This window comes from Phalacrocorax aristotelis, chromosome 15 (genome assembly GCF_949628215.1).
Source record: "Phalacrocorax aristotelis chromosome 15, bGulAri2.1, whole genome shotgun sequence".
NCBI classification, from domain to species: Eukaryota; Metazoa; Chordata; class Aves; order Suliformes; family Phalacrocoracidae; genus Phalacrocorax; species Phalacrocorax aristotelis.
This window is the reverse complement of record NC_134290.1, coordinates 7,687,524-7,703,418: the sequence shown is the minus strand read 5'-3', so window position 1 is coordinate 7,703,418 and position 15,895 is coordinate 7,687,524. Positions and strand designations below refer to the sequence as shown.

The 15,895-nt window shown below is 42.3% G+C and overlaps 1 protein-coding gene across 3 annotated transcripts in view; it reads left to right on the top strand.

Moving 5' to 3' along the window:
• The window catches only part of GRK3 (G protein-coupled receptor kinase 3), a 78,312-nt gene that overhangs the window by 10,729 nt on the left and 51,688 nt on the right, over window positions 1-15,895 (top strand). For all 3 annotated transcript variants that reach the window (XM_075110814.1, XM_075110813.1, XM_075110816.1), the window contains exon 2: window positions 7,911-7,987. In XM_075110814.1, coding sequence (XP_074966915.1) covers window positions 7,911-7,987 — 77 coding nt within the window. The remainder of the gene's footprint in view (window positions 1-7,910; window positions 7,988-15,895) is intronic.

Genomic DNA, 15,895 nt, shown 5'->3' with positions numbered 1-15,895 from the left:
ATTTCTTGTTCTTGTAATTTCTCAGTAGCAGCGTTCTGGTGGAAGGGCAAGTCCTTGACATTACAATTCAGTGTAATTATTCCTGAAAAATTCATGTACTTAGAAGCTTTTATATTAGTTTCAGATTTCAGCAATGATAATGCAAATGATCCTCAAGGAATACGAGGGCAGTGCGTATTTTGAAATCGTAGCTACATAGCTATTGCTTTTGGCTCCCTTGTAAACTTTCTCCATTAATATAATTTGCATAAGTGAAGCTGCTTCGTCTCCTGGATGAGATGCATGCACCAGAGGGGGGTTGTGGGAAAGTGTTGCTGAGCTTTAATCCCTTCCATCGCAAACAGGGTTCTTGAGTGGAATATGCTATTAATAATCCTTGACAATTTTAAGAGCATTAGTTCACTGCAGTGAAGTGACTTGGCAGTGGGCTTAGCATAAACTTTAGAGGGTGTGCAAAGGCAGAAAATGGGATGGAAATGGGTTGACTTGGGATAGAAAATGGCAGAGCCCCGTTCCTGTCCTGTGTGACTTCCAGTGCAAGAATAACTGGGGTTTGTCCTGCAGGCACCGCCGCTGTGTGTGTGGGTACGCACCCAGCTGGGGCTGTGTGGGCTTGTATGTGGCTGTGCTGGGTTTATGGAGAGAAATGAAACTCTCTGGTTTCGCTCATTGCTGCTTTACTTGTCAGCCGATGAGACAAAGAGTAGAATGAGCATGTGCGCTAATTAATGTAACACCAGTGATCATTTTTATTTCTCTATTAAATAATGAAGTCAATTGGATATTGCATTGCTGTCACGGGTATTCTAGTAATGCTATAGGATGCTCAAAAGTAAAAGAATAAAAGGAACATATTTTTTTCCATGTTGTTTCATTGTTGTCCAAAAATGTTTTTTCACAGGCTTCTAATAATTTGTTTCCTCTTCCAGTAATAGATAAATGTATCAGATTAGATGGTCTAATGGTCCTTTCTGGCTTCATATGCTGGGAATTTACTTTGCTCCGTTAATTGCTTGAACAAAAGCTGCAATGTGTAAAATACCTTCTACGGCATCTGAGAACCAAATCATTTGGAGAAGTATTCACTTCTGCTGAACTTTGAACTGGGTACAAGTCTGAGAGGAAGCAAAATAGAATGGACTGAATGGTTTGTTATACGTTCGCTATTTTTAACCTCTTATATAGGAGGGAAGCTAACTGTTTTTTACTGGTTGCATCAAGTGACTGCCCTTCGCTTTCGCCCCCAAAGTGGAGTGTTAGACTGACCTGAGGCCTGTGGTCCAGTGACTCATTGCAGTTTAGAGTCTTGTTCAAGGGGAGTTTTCTGTTCAGTTGGTGAGGTACTTCATGCCAGTGATGAACATATTACAAGAAAATAATAGCATCATTTGTAATCAGTCACACAGATTTATTCTCAGATTTATGTTGAGATGTTTCTTTCCTTCTCCCTGTCAACTCCTGTTACGTGACTTGGTTTTTTTTCTACTCTGCAAAACCTCAGTAAAAATACTTCTAAGGAGAGACTGTATTACTAATGACACATTGGTAGTGTTACACTTCAGACTTTCAGATTTTCTTCTCATTTGAAATTGGGCCTAAGCAGGCTTAGTTATTTTCTGACTGCAGGCAAGGTCAGGTCTTTGCGGACTTTGTGAGACTTCCCTGCGTCTGCAGGCTGGTGCGTTTGTGCAGAATGAGAAGGCAAAGAAGAAAGTAGAGATGAAAGCTGGATGGGATGAGGGGACTTGATAAATAAGGTGTGGAAAGCAAGGTGAGAGCAAGATGAGAGAGGGAAGTGGGGAGTGATAACAAGAAGGGAGAGGAGAAAGCAGACAAGAATAAATGGAAGGTGGCTGTCCAGTGTGGAAATGGGATGCTTGACTTGGCAGAGAGCGGGAAGGCGGTGAGGGGCAGTGCAAACGGTTGGCAGTCAAAGGCAGTGGTAATTTAGTTGCTGAATAACTAGCATTTTCTTGAAATAATTACCAGCAGTTGAGTAGTTTTTGGATGTGCCAGGAGCCATCAATAGCTTGGTGTGCTGGCTACAGAATACACACATGGCAGAAGGATGATACCTGCCCTGACGGCAAAGAGGTGGGAAAAAAGGAAATACAGCTTTATTTTACAGACTGAGGCAGATAATGTTTATGACTTGCCCAAGACGATACAGGAAATATTGGTAGAGTTAAATAGTGAATTCTGCTCTCCTCAGTCCAGTCTCTGTAAAGCTGCCATTTCATTCTTGTTTTGTTTTTCTGTTCTCCTTTTTCTGTTTCAGCTTATAGATGAATACATTAGTGAGTATAACTGCATTCTTAATGTAGGTTTGATTCTTTAATGCTTGCAGTAAGGGCAAACATTTTTTTCAAGCTGTGGTGTGCATGTGTGTGTCTGTACAAAAGATAATATCCCACGAATGTGAACTCATTGATTTATAAGAAAAAATAATGTGCTTTTATGGTAAAGAATTAAAAGCTGCTTTAAGATACATTAGTAAGAAGGCCAGTAGTAAGTAGCTTCTTGATCCATTTCCAATAGTAAAGAACATGTATGTGTATACGTACCATCGCGTCTTGCTTTACCTATTCCATTTCCTAGGTGCGAGATGCTTTCAAAAGAACTCCTGCATAATTTAGAATAACAAACCAGTGGGGACAAAATCCATGGGTCTTTGAAATTAATAGCAGAACTTTTAGGAAATGTCAAAATGAATGCTATTTATTTTACTCCCCTCCATAACTTCTGCTGCCTGCATATGCCCACATCCGCTGCGGTCGGGCTCCTGGCTGCCTGCGCTGACTCGGGCTCCCTGATGGACTGTTCTTCGGGCTCCGTGGCCATCCCATGGGCTGTGCAGTTGCAGATACAGTCGTACAGACAGCGGAATTTTAATTTCTTATAGGTATGCTTATTGTTGGATTCACAGAATATTACTGATCTGGCAGGGAGGGGGGAGCAACAGCAGCGACTATTCTGTCGGCACTGGTGCGTGGCTGCAGCCGAGGGCCGATCCTGGCTCTGGGCTGAGCTCCCTCGCTAAGGGACCTCCTGGTTTGCCGCTTCTGGCATAGCTCGCCTGAGAGGGAGGATTGTGGGTGAGTGGTGCTCCTGCTTACACATGTCCTTATCTGTGTTAAGAAGAGCATAATGTGTTTTCTTCTTAGTTTTTCAGGAGATGTGCTTTCAAGTAGGCATTTTCTGCCTGTACCGACCTTGGCACTGCGACTGTTGTCTGCGTCCTGTCAAGATGCATGCCACCGTGCACGCTTGTAGACAGTGAGAACTCCTTAATTACAGAATGTATTTTAACCTTGAAGGTTGCTCTTCAGTGGATTTCTTTGATCAAGTCTGAAAGACCAGGATCCTGGCTATAGTAACTAGAGCCTCAAGATGCAGCTTAAAGCTCCTTTTAACAGATTCTTCAGCTCACGCTTGTAATAAACCCCTTTTCTGGGGAGGTGGAGGAGCTGACCAGGTTAGAGCGACCTGTGCTGTTCACAAAGTTGATAGTTTGATGACGATGCAGATAGTCATCTTTCTGCCTGCTTCTGGGCAGGCAGGGTGCCCTGAGCTGCTTCACAAGCCTGGTGTTTTTGTTACGCTCGCTCTTTAAGGGCAGCTCCTCCTGTGGCTGCAAGAGATGAGCCTGCTGAGCACCCACATCCATGCTGCGGCACCCTGCTGCCCACACCCCTCAACATCAGCATGAGGCGCTATGTGGGTACCATTTGCATTGCCAGTGATCGAGATGCTTGTTTTATCTGAGATTAAAAAAACCTCTCCAAGAGCTTCTTTACTGTCTCACTGCTACGTTAGGTCTCTCTGACTGACCTCGGCTCGGGTGCTCCTGCACGCCCGGCCCTGGGGCCGCTGCAGCTCCCTTGCCTGCTTGGTCACTGGGCAAAGGGCTGCGCCGTGCTCCCAGGCACCCGCTTCAACCAGCAAAGAGGTATCCAGACTCCAAGTTGCATTTCTCACGAGATTTTAAGCCTGATATTTGATTTCCCCTAAATATACTTGTCCTGTTATTTCAGTTGACTTGTGGTATGTGGACAGCAAACTGAGTGTTTCTGAAATTTTTGTTGTTTGCTATTTTCTTCGTCTCTGAAATAAAAAATATATAGACAAAAGGTTTTGCTATGGTACAGTCGGATATGCTCTTGTTTCTGAAGTCTCCCTGGATTTCGTTTTTAGCCAGCTTTTGTTTCTGTGTATTTTGAGTGTTGCTATTAAGGTAATCATGCTGTGAACAGAGATGAACTTATGCAAAAAGTCCACTTCTTGCATTAGTGCATTGTTTGCGCTGAAAGCATATTTGGATAAGGAAAGCTTTTCAGAAATGGCTACTTTTCTGTGAAATGCAGCTTTTAATCCCAGATTGTTTACATTTAGGGCAACTAATGAGTCAATATACAAAGGCAGAGAGGGAACCTTCCTTCCTGTTTGTGGAACGTGCTAGGCTCCATTCCAAAATTTTCCATCCTTCTGAAGAATATATGGATTCTGCTTCATTTCTTTTGAACTCAGTAGGATTTTTACCTTTAAGTTCCGTGTGAGAATTAGAAAGTGATTATTCTGGGTAGTCGTAATCTACTCTGTGTAATTTATTCCTATTTATTCATATGGATAAGGAGAAATGATTTTGAAGGGTTGAAAGCCTGATATTTAGAAGCTGGAATGCAATGTGGACTCCTGTAGCCCGTGATCATTTTACAGATTTGTTCAGATTCTGTAGCTGCAGAAACGTTTTGTTCCTTTGACATGCTATCCATTAGACCAGAAGTACTAGATGTCAAAGGAGAGGAGGAGAAGCGTTGGAGAGATTTGTTCGTTACACAATCGGAGTGTTTTCCTGGACACTTCAGTCATACGTTAAATTTTTCATTATCTTCTCCCATTGTCTAGACTAAGAGATGTTCATGTAATTTCTTGCAGTGCACTTGTTAGAGCAGAGGAAAGCTTTCTTGATGTCATTATTATTAAAAAGGCTTATTATGTTACTAATGGTCTAGTGGTCAGTGGGAATGGGACATCGCCGAAGAGTGCTCCAAGTGCAGGCGCAGTGATGGGCTTGGGTCAGCCGGGAGGCAGAGGAGAGGGAAGTTTGTGGTCTTTGGTGATGCACACCACGTTCACTTGTAAGCGGTCCTCCCGCAAGCATGGAGAGACAAGAGGAAGGGGTGTCTGGGAGAAGAGGGATGCAGAGGGAAGGAGCCTACAGGCGGGCAGAGCTGCAGGGCTCTCCTAAAGCTTCCTGGGCTGAAGGCTGCTGCGTGCCTCTGGCCGTCCCCCGGTCCTGCCAGCCTGACCGCTCTGCTCCGCAGCCCGGTGCTGCTGGGGAAGCCGGGTGGCTTTTACTGCCCGTGCTCACCAGTACGTGACGGCGTCAGTACAACTGGAGGTATTTTGCCATTGATGTGCTAACTTTTTATGGACTTAAAAGAAGAATTAAGTTTTACAGTCACCAGTTTAAACATGTTAAGCTAAGATGTATATTTTTTTAAATCTACCCATTGAACAGTTAGCCAACTTTTGCAATTCTGTCAATTATATGATAAATTTTATTTTACTACCTTGCTTTTCCTGAGTACAGAACATGATCTCTATCTACTGCTTCCTCTTCATTTGAAATTAGTATTTAGTTTAGGCTGTAAAAATGCGCAGAGAGTAGACCTAGTTTTTAATGAACAAATAAAAAGACTAGCAAGTTTGTCACTGAATAATTCATAGTCTGAAACCTGATTAACAACGTTTAGCCCTCCCGATTCTTGTTTAACTTGATGTGGTGGTTACCCTCTGGAGTTCTCGCTTTGGTTCACAGTGTTCATATATCTGTGTTCTATGTGGGGCTTTGAGATACACATAAAAACTATTAATAGAATAATTTCCTAGATTGGGATTTAGGGCCTTCGAGTTCATTTCTTGGCTTCTATTATAGACTCTTTTCTGGTCAAGTCATTCAGACTTCATGCCTCAGGTCCTCATTTGAGGAGGAGTACCAATACTTTCCTCCCTCAAAGACGACAGAAGAGGTGTTTGTTAATATTTGTGAGGTTTTTCAGGGGCTCTGGTGATGGGGCTCCTTGCAAGCACGTGAGAGGGGACGGTCTCAGCCCTTCGCAGGGCTGTCTGTGAGGTGTGCAGCTTTTGGGCAGGGCTCTGCTGCTCATGGTGAGCTCTGTCAGTACAGGACCCAAAACTGCACAAGTATATACTAATGAAGAGGCTTTAGAGAAAAAATGGTTGAGAAGTAACCACAGAAATATAGTTTTTTGTCTCCAGAAAATGTTAAAATATCTCCGTGAGAACTGGCCTGTTCTGCTGCATTTCAGATGCAGTTTTTTCAGTTTTTTCCTGACATGAAGTAGTTCAGAGTCCGCATTTTATGAGGATTATGTGCTCACTCTTACTTCTGCAGAAATGTGAGTGATATTTAGCAATCTTGTTTAGGGCATGAGTACTTTGTACAGGGTATTTGTGATTATTTTTATAAAAATAAACAGTATATAGGAAAATATCAGTTTTAAAATTGGAAACAGAAAAAGTCTGGTGAAATTTTGACTTAATACTATGACAATATAGTTCTTTTACCAAGGCACAGTACTGCTGGGCTACGTTGATATTAAAATTTATCTACTTGTATTGTTGCCCGTATGAAATTTTTATAGGCATTATATTAAAATGAATATTGAGGTTAGTTGACAAATAAAGGAAATCTTTGTTAATGTGGTTTAAATGAGTGATTGTGACATTATAAATTAGGCAAAGTAGATGTTAAGTGCACTGCAGCCAAGCTAGGGGCATAATGGAGCTTACGTTGGCTCATTTTCTAGATGATATATGGCAATTGCAGTGTTAACAGCCCGAGGTAGCCTTGATTGACTTGTATGTTTATTTTACACGATGCAAGAATGAAGAAATGAAGCGATGACCAGAATGTCCCCTGGGAAGTGCTGTGACCCCAGGGCTCAGCTCCCCCGAGGCAAGGCCAGTCCAGGGCTCCACCTGATACTGCCTGTGTGCTTCTGCCTGTAGTCTCGTTTCTCTGGTTTTGAGGAAAAACACCCGGTGTTTGGTGCTCCAGCTCCCTGTGGCAGCCCCGTACTACCCTTCCGATCAACCCATAAATATTTAACTGGGATAAAAACCCCAATGGGCAAACTCAGGGAAAGCCTGGGAGCTCTCTGTTAAACTGTTGTGCTCTTGCTTCTGTAGTGGCACACAGTGAAGGGAACTACGCGCAATCGCTGATGGCTTTTTTTACCAGTTTATGCTCAGTTGCGTGATTTTCAAACCTTATTAGATAAATATAGATTCTTGAAGGGGAATTCTAGCAACATCACACTGTGCGGTGTAGGCTAGTGATATGTTAAGCTTGAAGTGTAAAAGTTATTCTCTTCTACACTGAATAGGTACTAATATTACTAATATTCTATACTGGATAGTATTAATATTTACAGTGGGGAAAAGTGGTATTTCTTTTGTACCTCAAACTCAAAGAATCTTAAAAAGAAACCCTTAAAAAAGTCACAGTATTGAGACAGCAAGGCAAATTTCAGGCTAGTAAGGTGATGTCTGGAAAGGCTTTAAGAGATGAAGATTGAATTTTCATAAAATAATTTGCAATGTTGAATTCTGTGAATTCAACAATCTCTCTGTGTTTGTGACTTGACTGCAGGCCTGCTGACGTTCATGGCTGTAGCCTTCTGAACTCTCACGGTCTTTAGATGGAGCAGCAAGCTGCCTGTCGCGCTGCGAGTTGATGCTGTAGATGGGCAGTGGTACCTCATTTTGCATGAGCCTTTTACGTTGATGCTTCATTTTAGTGATGCTTTTCTCCAAAGTATGTTAAAGGTATGGTTTAAAAGAAGCAGTTTCAAGTAACTCCTTTCCTTCTTTTTTTCTTTCAGTATCCGCAGCGTTATGCAGAAATACCTTGAGGAAAGGGGTGAATTAACCTTCGACAAGATCTTTCATCAGAAAATTGGTAAGTCGTATTTCAATAAAATGTTACTTATGTAAACATTTTCAAGATTGTCTTGCCTGCCACTTCGCTGTAATGAGTGCTGAAAAATCAGTGTTGTAGATGATCTGAAGAACACTGGAATATGGACAGGACTTAGTAAAACAAAGGTCTTCGATAAAATGAAATGTTGTGAAAGGGAAGAAGATGAAGCAAGGCAATCTGTCAACTTAACTTCATGTTCTGGAAAACTACTGGAAAAATAATTAAATTATTTGGAAACATCGAGGAGAAAATCATATTACTTGGTATGGGCTTGTCAACAGTATAATGTGTCGCATCATTTAAACCTTTTTTTTTTTTCACTGCAGGGGTAATAAGCCTTGTTGATAAAGGGAGCAAGAGTAGAAAAGATATCATACATGTTGTCTTGACTCTCTGACATCATGTTCTTGCTAGCAGTGCAGGGAGATGTGGCCTGCGTGAAACCTGTGTGCAGGGGGTGAAACTGTTGGGGAACAGTTACCAGTCCTCCATGCGAACGTGGAAGGATGTATCCAGGGAGTTTGCACAAGAGCGTCAGAGATCAGTTACTATGCAGCATTTTAGTTAACAGTGTGAGTGCTGGGATGAAGAACCCCTGCATTCTGCTAGTGAGGTGACAAAGACAGAATTACAAAAGATTTCCGTAAACTAGAGGAGGGGAAAGAATGCAGTGCTTCTCAGTCAAAACAAGCAGTGTCCTCTACACCTGTGCTGGAGTAATTACACAAATACAGGGTGGAGAACCACTCACTGATCAGGTAGACATTTTTCATTGACTTGGCTCTTACAGTGAGCTGTAGGTTGTATTGTCCAAGGTAGATCACACGACTAAATATAAAATCAGGATTGTAGCCAGTGAGGAACGTGAAGTAATCCTCTTTTGGCAGAATATTGTGTCCATTCTGGCACTGGACTACAAAATATACATGGTCCTGCTGGAAAGAGTCCAGGAAAGAGCAGTGGGAATGAGCAGACCTTGCTTAGCAGTCTGCTAAATATGACCTACAAGGAAGTATTGAAATAGGGTGTTATGCAGGCTATGAAAGAGAGAAGTGAGGCTGAACAATCTTCAGAACAAGAAAAGTTGTTGCAGAGATGAAGTTAGTCGATTTTCCCAAGGCTTAACATGTGAATTAAAAAAGAAAAAAAACTGGATATGAATAAAACCATTTTAGTAGTAGGATGGGTAGTGAATTAGGGGAATGGGTTTCATATGGGGCTTGTGAAATCTCTGTCCATTAGGTTTGAGGAGTGGATTTGCATCTGTCTGCTAGGATAGTACAGCTGCTCTTGTCCTGCAAAACGGGGACAAAACCATAAAAGATCGGTCTCTTGAGGAGATCGATGCATCTATTCCTGTCTGAAATACACCAAGACTGCAATTAACAGTGGAAGCAAATGCCCAAGAATGAAGTGCCCCTGCACCTTGTTTCCCAGGGAAGGTGGTGCAATGGGCGCATCTTTGGGCTGATCAGGCTGTACCTGGTCTCCCTTCCTGGCTGGAGTAGAAATGTCCAGCCTTCCTGATCACCTGGAAACGTGCAGCTCAATAGGTAGAATATTCTGGAGTGTGAGTTTGAAGTATTGCCAGACAAAAATAAAAAGTGTTTTTGTATAGTGTCACAGATCGTCATTAATGGGTTTCGTACCACTTTACAAAGAGGGTTGTAGAAACGCCAGTCTAAAGTATGTGTTCATAGAAGTCTCATGGAGCTTTCCGTTGTATTACAGTAATTGTAGTCTGTGTCTTTGTGCATAAAAACCTCTTTTTATTCTGGCCAAAAATTCTACCCTGTAAATGCATAGATACTTCATTTGCTGTGCTGACATCTCTCAGTATGTGCTTCAGTTTAGATGTCTGTGCTGAATCATTAAGCATGGCAGTTGCAAAATAAGTGGAATTTTAAGCAACCAAACACAGGCTGATTTTAACTGTTTGATTCTGCTGGTGGCAATGTAACGAAGCAGTCTTATTTTTTAAAGAAGGGGTTAGGAAAAAAAAAAGTCAAACAGAGCAGTTTATATGTAACGGATATTTCTATTTATGTAATTGAATACTTTTCATTAATACTTGGTTCCAAAGAACAGTGATGAATGTTTTGGTCAGTTACAGCAATTATAGTTAGGTTACTGTAACCTTCAAAAGGTTTTCTTTCTTTTTTCCCCATGTTAGTCGCCATCAAATCTGGAATTTTAGAGCCCGGAGTTTCATTAACATCTTAGTTTCTCCCCCAGATCTTGAGATGCATAGTCACAGATGTACAGAGAGGTTTATTCTCCTCTTCCCTTGGTACAGTCATAGCAGTACTTGCCCTCTGTTACCTGGAAATGAGGAGGTCTTCTGTGACCACTTTGCTGGAGTTTTGGTTGCTTCTGAAGCTGGTTTCTTCTGAAGAGGATTTAGAATGGAAGAAAAAAATATTAAAGAAAAACACGACTGTTTTTAACAGAAGACTTTGCATTGCACTGGAAAATATTGTATTTCCTTACTGTGGTTGTTCATTTAAATTTTATTGTGTTTTCTAGCTTGTTCTTTGCCATTAAATTAGTTCTGTTTCCAGACATTAGCATAATTGCTTGTGGTAAAGTACCTTCAATTTTAGGCAAGCATTATGCAAAATGCTGTGAAAATAAATATGGTGAGGTAATTAAAAGTCTAATCACCTTTTTACTGTTGTTGTTATCTCTTTGTATGGCGGGGATGTGGAGAGACTGCAGCTGAGGCTGGATCTGCATGTGCAGGTCTAGGGCGGACGCCCCGCAGGAGGCAGCTCCCGCTTGGAGGAGTGTAAATCAACCTGAGTCAAACGAGTCTCTGATCATGAGCTGTAATTCTGCTGGTTCATCCCCTTGTTGCTGGCTCTTCCTATGCTTTTATTTTCTCAGTTAAAGAGCCATCTAGTATACAGTGCTTTCTCCCTATATACTAATTATAAAATTTCATCAAGCTATCTATTTTTCCCTTTGGCAAGCAATGTTGATGAGGACTGTTAAGCTTTTTTTTCCAGACCACAATTCTGTCTTACAGCTCCAGGTTAGTGTTTTCTGTTTTTCAGTATCCTTCTTTCAAATGTAAAAACCAGGGCTTTGATTAGTTGTTTGATACAAGTCTTTCTGATGTCCTATATGGAGTTGTTTCTGTTGGATGTTTTCCTATGAGTATGTCTGATTATGGTGCTGGTCTTATCAGCTGCAAGTGTTTATCCTTTATGAGTCCTTAAATCCTTGTAAGATCAATACTTTCCAGGTCCCACTGTAAAAGATTGGCCCAAATTCCCTCCCTGACACCTCCCCGAGTTGTGCAACTGTAGGGAATCGCATGGGTCACTTGGGCTTGGAAACCAAAACCCTTGCTCTGCCTTTGAGGATCGAAGTAAGAGCAGGAAACTCCATGAGCGTGCAGTGTGGCAGCAGCCCTTCCAGGGATGGAAATGGCCTGGAGACTTCATAAGATTTGCATAAACAAGTGTCTGTTCTCTATTTACATCTTTTTCTTCATGAGGGCAAATAGGTTGCTCTTGTCCCTTGAAGATGGCATGACTGTGTGCAGGAGTGATGCTCCAGAATGATCTTCAGCTCTCTAAGAATCGCCTAATGAGTCAGAGGACATGAAGATAATAGAGCCACACAGAAAAATGCTCTGGCAGTGCTTAATAGCCGAGCAGCCGGCTGTTCCTGCAGAAGCTGCTTCCTCCACAGCAGAAGCTTCATGGGGAAGTACAGCATGTGTCGAGGCGGAGTGCGTAACCACCTTTAGCTAGTTTTCTTTTTACCACATCCTGTTTGCTACAACACCAGATTATGCGTTTGCTTTAGAGACATCTTCTGGTATCCCGATATCTATAATTTACACATGGAATCCACTCTGCTTCATGACTGCGTTAAAATCACACATGGACTTCTTCTCGTGCTCCCTTGCAGTGCAGGGTGGGCACGCTTGTGAAAACGCTGCTTTCAGAGGGCAGTTTTTGATGTGAACTATAATGTGTGTAGCTGCTGGGCGGATCGGGGTCTGCTGCAGCAAGTATAACTGCCAAGTGTAAAAGGGAGTGAATTTAGGTCATAATATTACTTTAGAACAGGATTATCGTGGTTATTAAAGTTAAATGCTTTGGAGCAAACCTGTTGCCACTTACAGTTCAGTGACTCTTACGTCTGACGCTGAACTTTTTGACAAACTGCAGCTACCTGGTAGGCAGCAGATAAAGTTGGCTTAGAACTTCTGGGATGTGATGGTGAAGCATCCTACGACTTCAGTCCTGGCTTAGGTTCAGCCTTGGGTTCTCTGGTGACTGGAAGCTAGCAGGACACGGCGGTTTGTCTACACCCTTCTCAGTTTCTCATCCGTTACGCAGAGCTGTTGGGTTTGAGTCGTGGGGAAAGATGAGAACGGAACTTATTTTAGCTGTTTCAGCAGCTGGTCATACTGCAATATAAGCTTTTCACCTTGCCTAGTAAGTAACTTGGATTTCCGTGTCGTCCCCTCCCTGTCCCCCCCAGAATCTGGATCTAATTTCTTAATTTTCACTTGTAAAAGAACCAATTAAAAAAACTTGTAGTTGACGTAACAAGTTACAAATGTTTTTTTCCTATTTACCATCCACTTCTGTATAGTGAGGAGTGATCTTTCTTGGGTGATTCATTTAACTGTCTTTTATATCCTCTTAAATCAGCAGGCTCCAAGTTGGAGGTCTTCCCAGCCAGGGTTAGCGTTTTGCCATCTGTATCAGTGCTTCTGCCTACACACACATCTTGTGAGGGGCTCTCGCTTCTTATCTGCTCCCTTTACGCTGCTACAGCAAAGTATAGCTAGTGTATGTTCTGGTAGCTTTTTAGCTGAGTTTCCAGAGCAGATGAGCATTTGGTCTATTTTGTAGTTCCTTCTGCACAGGCAACCTACAACTGTGGGGAGGGACTTTTCTGCCTGCCCTCTGCAGTTAGAAGGAAACGTGCTCCTGACTGTTCTGGCTGCTGTTCCTGCAGCTTTGTCAGTGACAACTTTGTTAGAAAAAAAAAAAAATCCAACAAACTAGGGTGAGAACAGCTAAAGAGTTGTTGTCTTTTTTTTTTTTTTTAGGGCAATGAATCATGCTTTCTGTTGCTTGTTTCTCTAGTTATGGACCCATCATATTTCATTATTTCAGAATTTTGATGCCAATCATTAGATGGATCTTGAGTTAAAATCTGTTGAGAAAAACATTCTTGCTCTTCCTCTTTCTGTTGCCAGTGTGGTAGCACAGCGCGCTGCGCTCCCCGAGATACCTAAAAATAACAGGCTGGGAAAAGTACCTCCCTACAGCATTATTTAAGCTATTGTTTAATTTAAGCATAAGATCCATGTGCCGTTGGCATTCTGAACTAATTAAATAGTCCTCTGAAGAAATAACAACGAAAGCTATAAAACTTGGATGGGAGTAAAGAAAAGCACCTGAGTTTTTGGCTATTAAATGAGGAGGGGATGACAAAATTATTAGTAGGTCGTGCTTCTAGCCATTTCTAGCCACCTGTGATGACTTAGAAGCTGCCCGCCTGCCTGCATCTCGGGAGGGCGTGTGAGCGCAGAGGGGTCGTGCGAGCAGCGTTTCTTCCACCCGTGGTCCCACAGTCCCCCCGGGGGCACCGGGGCTGGCCCGGGCGTGCTGCGGAGCTGCTGTGCACCAGTCCCCGCAGGGGTGGATCGAGGCCCTCCATCCTTCCGGGGGGAGAACGGTGGCGAGTAGGAGGGGCTGTGAAAAAACCTGTGCTACAACGTCTTTAAAAACTGATGGTATTTTTAGAGCTGAAGTCACCGAGGGGCATGCATTAGCTCCTGATCTATGACTTGAATGATTGAAAGTGTCACAGCCTTGGACTTCTTTTTTAACAATGTTCGTGAGACTTGTAGCGCTGCGATAATTTTACTCTATTCTGGTATATTGATGTTAAATAATGTGCAGCCATATAATAGGGAGAACAGTACTTGCTTGGGGGTTTTCTGTAGGAGCAAGAAGGCAGGTTGTTTGTTCAAGTGGTTTTATTCTGGGGTTCCTTTTCTGACCTGGGGAAGATGGCCACCATACAGAAGTAGACACCGTCAGAATTAGGAAGTAACTATATGAACAAAAAATTATATTTAAAATACTGTTTGAAGACTGATCGTCTTTTTCATGTTGCTTCTTATTTTCAATTCAAGTTTAGACTAAAACTTGGATTGTGGACAGTCTGCAGGAGGCCATTATGAATCTGTTGAACCCCTGCTTTCCTTGCACGGTTGATACGATCAGTTAAAAAGAACACAAAAACCAAACCGCAAGTAAATGTTGGAAACTGTGTGATTGTAAACTGGAATAGAAACTATTAATGTAAGACATTTCACAGTGGAGCTGTTCCTTTACAGCGATTCTCCGCTTGTATCAAACTGGGGTGTGGATAGTGAAAGAGAGAAAATACATACTCGGAGCCTTCTTATAAAACTCAGTCTGTTTTGCTGTATGCAGGTTTTTTTTCACCAAATTAGTGTTAGGTTTAAGATCTAGTTTTTATGTCATGATTCAAATGTTACTGGAAGCTACACTTCTTTCAATGTATTTTTATTTTGTGGTAAAATAAACGTGATACTTGCATGAATTACATTGAAGATCATTTAGAGGGATGTTGATGAAGCTTCCTGCTGTGGATTTTATGTGTGTTTTACCTGCAGGCAGTTTTAAGGAGGTGCCTGTCTTGTGTGTCAGGGACAAATACTATCCAAAGTCACTATCAAATTATATGTATTCGTTTTGGTTTTTCTTCTGATCATCAATAATTGAGTTTTTCTTTGTTGGGATGCAGCCTGATACGCTCCCATGCCTGCCTTTGTGGAGGCGTTGAAGATACTCAGTTGTGTGGTTTCTCAGTGGATTTGCAGATTAAATCTAAGCTTTAAAATAGGAAAAATATATATCCTATCATCTGGAACTTCACATAATGGATAATCTACACATGCTGATATATATTAGCATTGATATACAGTATAGTTCTTGGAAGATTTAGGTCATGGGAAAAATAGTCCTTATCTCAGCAGAGAAGTGTAATTACAGTTTTTGGGGTAGATTATGTAGAGTTCCAGGCAGACAAGAAATTTTGAACTCCAGAAGTAGTACTGTAGGAGAGCAAATTAGCAAGATAGATAACGAATATAACAAATATAGAGATAACAAATGAAAAATTATTTGAATGAAATTTCACTTGGATGTTTTCCACATCTAAGTTTTCAGCAAACGTGCGTACCGGACAGTAAACCCCAAGATGATCGTACACAGCCTGCAGTGACTTCGTTGTGTACGTTTCATACATTTGTTTGGTTTTTTCCTGGGAAGCATGTATGTAAACTCATTCCTTTCAGATTAGAAGGGCCCTCAGGGAGTTGTGCGGTCATCCTGCAGCTGCACACCTGAGGCTTCGGCAGCGGACTCCTGCAGCAGCGAGTCTCCAGCCTTTCCTTCCAGCTCCATTTGCAGCAGCTTTGCAGGCGCGTAGGGGAGATGGCATCAGGCTGCGTGCATGTGAGGCGAGGCGAGCCGAGGAGGAGGAGAGGGCAGCCGGCCTCAGGCTCTCTGCATGGGTACTGGCGAGGGATGGGCACTTCCAGCACATGGCGGGTGGCTGCAGCTGGGCTGCAGTGGCCTCCAAAAGGTCTTTGTGCAGGCACTGCACGTGGGGCAGAGGATGGCTGGGCTCCAGAGTTCGGTCCTGCTGCTAGGTGAGCTGTATGTTATGCCTTTGTGGCTTGCCAGGTCCGCTACCAACTACTGAGGGGGGGTTGCAAAGACCAGTTTGGAAAGTTTTTAGCTAAAATGTTATAAACCCATCCTTAATATCGTGCAAAGTGACTTCCATACCAAAGACAGTGATTTCTATCTGCTTGTA